Source organism: Octopus sinensis, unplaced genomic scaffold, assembly GCF_006345805.1.
Source record: "Octopus sinensis unplaced genomic scaffold, ASM634580v1 Contig19199, whole genome shotgun sequence".
In the NCBI taxonomy this organism is placed as follows: Eukaryota; Metazoa; Mollusca; class Cephalopoda; order Octopoda; family Octopodidae; genus Octopus; species Octopus sinensis.
In genome coordinates, this window is record NW_021836228.1 from 1 (window position 1) to 8934 (window position 8934).

The 8934-nt window shown below is 35.1% G+C and overlaps 1 protein-coding gene across 1 annotated transcript; it reads right to left on the reverse strand.

The window, feature by feature from the left end:
• Positions 1-8028: 8028 nt before the first annotated feature.
• Positions 8029-8487, reverse strand: LOC115232046. The gene has a single exon (XM_029801924.1). It carries the CDS (start codon positions 8485-8487, stop codon positions 8029-8031), a length of 459 nt encoding a protein of 152 aa, XP_029657784.1.
• Positions 8488-8934: the final 447 nt, after the last annotated feature.

The following is an 8934-nucleotide window of genomic DNA, read 5'->3' on the forward strand; positions in this document are numbered from 1 at the left end:
ATGACCAAAAAAGAAGAAAATTTACTTGTGTAAGTCTCAATCATTCGACAGAGATTTATTTGAATGGTTTGTCAAAAAACGATTATTTGGGTTCATATTCAATGAATATCTTTTGAAGTTGATGTCTTTAAAAATTGCGAAAGTTTGTATTACTCAAGGATTTCAAGCATCAAATGGATAGCTTGAGAAATTAAAAAATCGATATCGAATTGCTTTCCGTGCTTTATGTGAGGAGAATAAAATTGTTAAAACCTTCATGATTGAAAATTTTACAAAAAGTCTCAATAGATCTGTCGATCTCTTCGAACTGCTGGATTCCACACACAATTGGAACCTGCAGGGATTTTCGTAGAGGACGGCAGAAGACCCGATGGGATGACCACATTTCCATTTCAGAGGGGAAAGTGTCTGGTTTGGGACGTCACGTGTGTGAACTCCTTTTCCAATCAGAATATCAAATTATGCATCGAGAATCCGGGAGCCCCGTCTGAACGGGCTGAGATAGAAAAACTGAGAATACGCTGGAATTGGGAATGGCAGAGTGTTTGTCCCCCTGGCTGTTGAGACGTCAGGAATACAGGGGCCTTCTACTCGGACCCTACTCCAGCGCATTGCCTCATTAATCGAAAGGGTTACCGGCGACCCGTGTGAGCACCGGTATTTAAACGAACGAATATCTATAGCCATAGTCAGAGGCAATACTCTGGCTATCTGCCAATGACGATTTTTCTCTTGACCTAATTTGATTAATAAATTGACGTTGTCTAAAAAAAGTCTCAATAGAAAATTAGAACAATACGAAACTGGATTGTTTTTAATCTTTTGGTGAACAGAAAATTAGCCGTTGACTCGGAAAAAAATCTGTTGATTCTTAAAATGATCAAATTGACGACGTCAATTTTATGAAGAACTATTTGAGAAAACTAATACAGCAAGATCGAGTTGAAGAGTAAAATGAAAAAATTTATACTCCGACAATATATGAAGTTAGTGAATATGCGAAGGCGCTTGAATTATTGTTTCTTGAGAATGATTATGAACAAAGAGGAAAAATATACGAAATACAAAAAAACTTTAAAAATTATCAAACTAATCATTCTCAAAAAATCACCGATTACGTGATTAAAATCTCTAAATAATCGCTTTAATTATACTTTAATTATTGTTTATTGTTATTTGGATTCCTTGTTTTATTTTTTTGTTCACTATAGACAATAGTGAACATGATGTTTTGATGTGGACATTTTGTTCACTATAGAGAAGGTTGACAGAACCATTTTAATTTAGATTATGAATTATTTAGACAAAGTTGTCTTTCGATTCACAGATTTTGTTTTTTTAATCGAGTATTCTAAAATTCCGAACAGTTCATTTATATTTTTTCTTTTTACACAAATTTCAAAAGTCGATGATGTTTGTCAAACTTGAAATTATCTGTTTTTACAAGAACTCAAAAAATTGTTTTATAAACTAAATTACTGTTTTTCATACATTTCATGAAATAAGTCGTTGGCCATCAAACAGTCTTACCGATTTTTGCCTTTTTTTTATAAAAAGCAGAACACATGTGACTTTACTATGTCTTGTGACATAGTTGTTGGAAACGAAGCTCTAATGGTCTTCAGTCTTGGACTTTACCCATCTTTGCCTTCCAGAAAGGGTACCTCTAAACTCAGTATTCAAAAAATAGGCGCCAAAAAAGAACTTGTACGTCACGTAGAATTCCACCTCCGCGATTTCTTGTCTCCGCGCTTTCGATATAGCCACGCTAAAGTCCATCTTGTTTTAGGACAGCTCTTAAGACTAAATGAAACCGTTTTGATTGATTGAACTTTAAAGCGAAAACATCACTATTCGTTAAAGTTTTGACCTGGACATTTTGTTTACTATAGAGTGGGTTGACTGGATTATAATTCCTATGATTGGCGTGTTATCATACATTAGCATGCCAGAATTATTAAAAAAAGCTAGGAAAATAAAAGAAGAGAACCGTGTATTTAAAAATGATTAAGAAATTAAATATTTTATAATCGAAAAGACAGCAAGGCACATTGTTATTTATGTCACAGGGTGATAAATGTTATGCAATCATTTAATGTTGAGAAACACTACAAAACTCACAGTAAAGTATATGATTGCTAGTAAGGAGATTCCAGGATAAGGAAACTGGAATCAGTAAAACCAGCAAATGATTCTAAAGCCGTACAAGCTTCATCTTTTGGAAAACTCAAATTTCATCTTGCGATACAACACATTTTATCTACTTTCTGAGAATAAAGGGGTGTCAAACATGCGGCCCAGTTACTGCAAGCTATGAAATCAGCAGAATGCTTGCAATGAATGGAAAATCATATTGTGATAGTGATTTCATCAAACAATGTTTTAGAAAAACAGCCAAGCACTACAAGGACCGAACGAACAACTACTCATCGCCCCATTTAATGAAATATTGAGAAGAAACCTCGGGGTTACAAGGCCTAAAACACCACCATCGCGCCCTCACAGAAATTGTGCCGGGACAAGGGAGGAGCACCGGGCAAGGTTGAGGACCCTCCTCAGAGAACCCGGGATCACCTGATTAATTAGTTTTATGCTTTGGACGGTGATCTTGGTTCTAATAATAATTGCTCGTCATTTTCTAAATCTCGCCATTAATTTAAAAAAATTTTTTTTGGTTAAACTATTTTTTATATTAAACTAGCTCAGCAGTTCGCTTCGCTCACTGCAAGCTAGCTCCTGCGGAGGCCCTGCTCGCTACGCTCGCAGTTTCCTTAAATAACTATAAATTTATGTAGATATAAATGCGACCTGCTTTGATATAACCTTATTCTAAGGCCTGTGGATAAACGATGTTTGCAGTCCGTCCATCCTTGGCAAATATAAATAAATTTCTCTTCTTCTACCTACCCTTGAGCAACAGGCAAGAAAGCGACACACAAAAAAGCGACAGGCAAGAAAGCGACACACAAAAAAGATTTGATTAATTACCTTATTAAGCTGACCGTTTTTTCTTCAGCTTCGTTTTTCCTTCTTCGGTTATCTATTAAAAAAATTATTTTTGAATAATAAAAAAGTTTAGGATAAGAGGCATACCGAAAATAAATTCTATCTTTACGAAAAACTTCTTTTCTTAAGGTCGTCTTCCCTCCTTCGGTTATCTATTGAAAAAATTATTTTTGAATAATAAAAAAGTTAGGAAAAGAGGAATACCGAAAATAAATTCAATCTTTACGAAAAACTTAACTAAATAGTTAATATTTTTACGCAAATTCTTCTGATTGCGCTGTCAATGGGTGGTAAATTGTGTTAATGATTGTCCTAATGTGATTTCAACTATCAAAGTGTTTTTCAAAATCTGTTAATTGCACACTCTATTCAAGGTCGTGCGTCAATTTGTGGTAAATTGTGTTAATGATTGTGCTAATGTGGTTTCAACTATCAAAGTGGTTTTTTCAAAATCTGTTAATTGCACACTCTATGATAATAGCTTTAATTTTGATTCATGGTCGTTAATGATATATGCATTTAATTTTAAAGAGAAAACATAGGATGAATTGAATTTCTTTATCGCGAATAATTGGGAGTTCATCATTGTTAATATTCTCGCTGTCGTTTTCATCAAGGATATTCTTAATACGTGAGATTTTTGCCTGGAAAGTTTTAATGGACCTCATCATGAATGTCGAGGACATCCGCGTTGTTCATTTTAATCAAAATGCAGAAAATAATTTTTTTGATTTTTTGGCGGGAGGTTTTAAGGACCTCATCATGTAAGTCGAGGACATCGTAGTTGTTCATTTTAACCAAAATGCAGAAAATTTTTTTTAATTTTTTTGGGGGGGAAGGTTTTAAGGACCTCATCATGTAAGTCGAGACATCGTAGTTATTCATTTTAACCAAAATGCAGAAAATTTTTTTTAATTTTTTTTGGGGGGAAGGTTTTAAGGACCTCATCATGTAAGTCGAGGACATCGTAGTTGTTCATTTTAACCAAAATGCAGAAAATTTTTTTTAATTTTTTTGGGGGGGAAGGTTTTAGGACCTCATCATGTAAGTCGAGGACATCGTAGTTGTTCATTTTAACCAAAAGCAGAAAATTTTTTTTAATTTTTTTGGGGGGAAGGTTTTAAGGACCTCATCATGTAAGTCGAGGACATCGTAGTTATTCATTTTAACCAAAATGCAGAAAATTTTTTTTAATTTTTTTGGGGGGAAGGTTTTAAGGACCTCATCATGTAAGTCGAGGACATCGTAGTTGTTCATTTTAACCAAAATGCAGAAAATTTTTTTTAATTTTTTTTGGGGGGAAGGTTTTAAGGACCTCATCATGTAAGTCGAGGACATCGTAGTTTTTCATTTTAACCAAAATGCAGAAAAGTTTTTTTTATTTTTTTTTTTTTGGGGGGAAGGTTTTAGGACCTCATCATGTAAGTCGAGGACATCGTAGTTGTTCATTTTGACCAAAACGCAGAAAAATTTTTTTTAATTTTTTTGGGGGGAAGGTTTTAAGGACCTCATCATGTAAGTCGAGGACATCGTATTGCCAATTTGAAGTTGGTGTGCACACACAGACAGACAGACACACAGACAGACACACAGACAGACAGACACACACCATACCATTTTATTATTAAGATATTTCAACCACGCTAAATTCAACATGCGTAAGTTCACAAGATTGTCTTGTAATGAAAAACGTCGCATTATTGCGTACATGGAGGAGAACAAAAGTCGCACGATGGACCGTATAGCTTACATTTTTTCTTCTGTTTTGAAGAACAAATATCCATGCAACTGGATTCTCACAGCAACTGTACTGAGCCTTGCTTGATTTGTCCAAAACAATGGTAAGTATGATCTTATTAAATTTGGTACAGCTGCATCCAGGAGGACACCAAGAGAAAACGGAATGATTGTCAGCAGGGGAATGACTATGTACCACGACCCGCCCAATGAGGAAGATTGGGGTGATATTGCGAACAGCCTACTCGGTATAGGTATTAACATGAGATACATGGAGGGCTCTCCAATTTACTCGCTTGCAGAAAAAATTGAGAACTCCGGGTCTTGCTGGAGTGCATCTTTTCAGAGTTCGACACTTTCAACAAACATTCAGTCCAAAGTTGTCTTTTGGAAGGAGACAAACATCTTTTGTACAATACGGCGTGTATTACAGAACTAATGGAATTCTTATATTTGCCAGTGTCACATGGGTATATAAAGCAAAGAAAAAGTGGCCTTCAATTAAAGACATTGACTATTGTTGTACGCGCGCGTTGTTGTGGTGCACTTTTTCTATTCATTTGCTATTTGTTATTCAATTCAATAATTCTCTCTCTCATTCCATTTCTCTTTATTCTCTCTCTTTTCCCATTTCTTTTTGTCATACCACGACCCGCCAAATGAGGAAGATTGGGGTGATATTGCGAACAGCCTACTCGGTGTAGGTATTAACATGAGATACATGGAAGGCTCTCCAATTTACTCGCTTGCAGAAAAAATTGAGAACTCCGGGTCTTGGGATGAGGGGCTTGCAGTTTCATTCTTATATGAGTACATTAAGACATGGAAAGTGTCATGTGAGGTCGAGATTGACAAAGTAGTGTTCTTCAAGAAAGACCTCAGTTTAGAACGACTCTGAACATATGCCATAGAGGTAACATTTGTTACACTAGGTTTATGATTCTTCAGAAGCATTACAAAACCACAATGAATGCTGTATTGGGTTGCATGGTATATGAGTCATGCTATGAAGAAATCGCCCGCTTCATTGACTACATATGGAAAGTTAGAGGGAAAGAGTCATTAATTGGTTATCTGAAACCCCTCCATGCCGTCAGAAGCAGTGCTTTTTCAGGAAACCACTTGAAACATGTGTACATGTACTTTATGCGGGATCGTAGTTAATAATGCATTTTTTAATGCTAAGAGCTTATACTCGGATGGAAATGCAATTGTAAGTGCAATGATCTTTTACCATTTGGCGAGAGGCGGGTCAGTGGTGAAGTCTGCTGTTGGTGTGGATCCAGATGCGGTCATCATGGATTGCATCGGTCAAGAGAGAGAAGTTAATGGATTTTGCAAGTTCTGAAGGGAAAAATTTATATAATAAAAAAGTATCATTCCGAAATTTTTGAAGTTGACGGGATGACCCTTTTCCCATTTGAGAGCGGAAAAGTCCTCGTATGGGATGCAACCTGCTGGGATACATTCTCTGTTTCACATCTAACCTCGTGTGCTCAAGTCTGTTTCACTTGTTCTTGTTCTTTACAATAAAAAATTCTGTTCTGTTATTTGTCATTTTATAATATTTATCGTGACAAAATAGATTTTGAAATAGAGTTCAAATATTTTTTTTGAATTTTTTTCCAAGTCCGAAAGTATAACCACCTAGGCTCGGTGCACCCAAGGCCTGTGACATAATAATTTATAAAAATAATATAACAATAATTAAATTCGTGTTAGATTAAAAAAAAAGTCTAGAAAAAAAAATATAACAATAATGATTAAAATTTGGTAGAAATTAATCATTTTAGATTTTAGGGCGCTAAAATACAAGATCGCCAAATCCGGAAACAAATAAATAAAAGTTTGCTAAAAGAATATAAAGAATAGAACTTTCTATCAAAAAATAAGGTAAAATTCAAAGAATAAAGATAATTGAGAAGATTTCAAATAAGAGATATAAACAGATTGAAAGAATAAACTGACAAATATTACAAAATGATGAAATTTCAGATAATTTATTAATTAAAAAAAACTACATCGAAAAATATTCCTTCTAATCCAATTAAATAAAAAAATAAAGATTGACCAAATAATGTAGCAGGACAACAAGGTATGTCAAGAGTGCTCACACGTGCCACAATTTATTATGTTTTCTATTAATAATTGGGTAACTAAAAATTAAGATAATTTTAATTAAAACACAATCCTACCGAGTAGCTTATAAACAGTGTAAATACCAGAGGGGATATCTCAATGATGGCAAATTGTGAAACAGACTTGCGAGAAGATTTTGCTTTGCAGATTAGAGCAGATTGTTTCCTTGGAACTTTTGCTCCAGTAATTTTCGAGGAGTTTGTTTAGTTCTAGCTATATTTTTCAGAACCGATTCAGACGAGTTATTTTTGTTTTATATTATTCCGAATTTTTAAACAACATTATGGAATGGAATCTTTTATTGTAATTAACAGAGAAAAGAAAGTGACAGGAATTTAGGACGGTGATAGGACGAGACTGATGCCTAGGCAACTGAACTCTTCTGAGCTTGCGTCCAATTCAGCTGTCGTGAGCCAAAGTTAAGAAAGTAGGTTCATACTTCTGAGCCTTCTAGGCCTGTATGCTTCTGAGCTTTCTAAGCTTCTGAGCTTTCTGAGCTTTCTAAGCTTCTGAGCTTTCTGAGCTTTCTGAGCTTCTGAGCTTTCTGAGCTTCTGAGCTTTCTGAGCTTCTGAGCTTTCTAAGCTTCTGAGCTTTCTAAGCTTCTGAGCTTTCTAAGCTTCTGAGCTTTCTGAGCTTTCTGAGCTTCCGACCTTTCTGAGCTTTCTAAGCTTCTGAGCCTTCTGAGCCTTCTGAGCTTTTTGAGCTTCTTCTGAGCTTGAGCTTATACCACATTATTCCGAATTTTTTCGAGTAATGCAAAAAATTATCATTCCGAAAATTTTTGGTTAATTCACTCATCATTTTTAAAAATTAAATGCGCAGTGAGTGCGCATTGAGATTTTGGCTCCGAGCTTGCGGAGGAACTTTTCCGTCTTTGGACCAAAAACACTCGACGTTTCCACCGCTATCGGCACCACGAAAAACTTTTCGAAAGGGTAGAATATTTGGAAAGCTTTAAATCTTCAGGCTTTTTAGCAGCTGATCTGATCGTTCTCTGTTTTTTCTTTAATTAGTACACTAGTAATTTAGTTTGTAATCTCGCAAAATTCATCAATTTAAGCAATAGTTACAATTATTTGATGGTGCTGATAATTTAATAAAATGATTCTATGAATAAATTAATGATAAATTAAAAGTTAGATTAATTAAATTTTTAAATTTACTGGTCTTGGGCCTCCCTGAACTGCACCATCATCTTTCGTGATCCTCTTGCTATTAATTTGTCCTTCCTCAGAGTATACGTTTTCTGTCACCTCATCATGTCTCCTCTTCATCGAGTTAGCTCCACTTTGGTGAGTGTTCCACACTGCATAATCTTTGTTGAGAATCAATGCTTTCGTCATTACGTCTTCGAAACCATGTTTATATTCTACGAACATTCCTTCCAACGTCTTCTTTAATGCAATCGTTTGGATGTATGCCAGAACACTGTCTTTAATGCCAATCAAATCCATGTATATTTTAAAATACTTGGAGGTGATCGCATCCAGGGTAATGACAATCGGAAGTATTTTGACTTTGGCTTTGTAAATGATTTCTAATTCACTTGCCAGGATATCATATTTATGAAGTTTTTCAACTTCAACTGCTTTTAAATTATCCATACACGTAACTCCAATCTCTATTAGCCATATCTGGTTTAATTATTTGTGGTATAGAAAAATGTCCGGCTTGTTATATTGAATTTTTGATTCGGTAGAGATAGTAGTGTCAACTCGTAATTCAGCACTATCATTGGCAATTATGGTTTGGATAGAGTGAGTCTTTAACCTTTTTGATTTTTTGAATCCAAATTTTCTACATAGGTGCATGTGTATGGATTTAACAATTTCGTTATGTCGCCTTGTATAATCGGAATTAAGCATTCTATTGCATCGAGTTGCCAAATGGTCGACCGTCTTATTAGAAGATTTGCAATGTGGGCATTTCGAACCAAGCTCGCGGAAGAAAATATTCCTGTCCTGCAGAAGGAAGAACATGGCTTCAGATTTAGGTGAAATATTTCCTTTTACAATCCATTTTGAGGATGTCTGTATATCGAAAGTCTCATT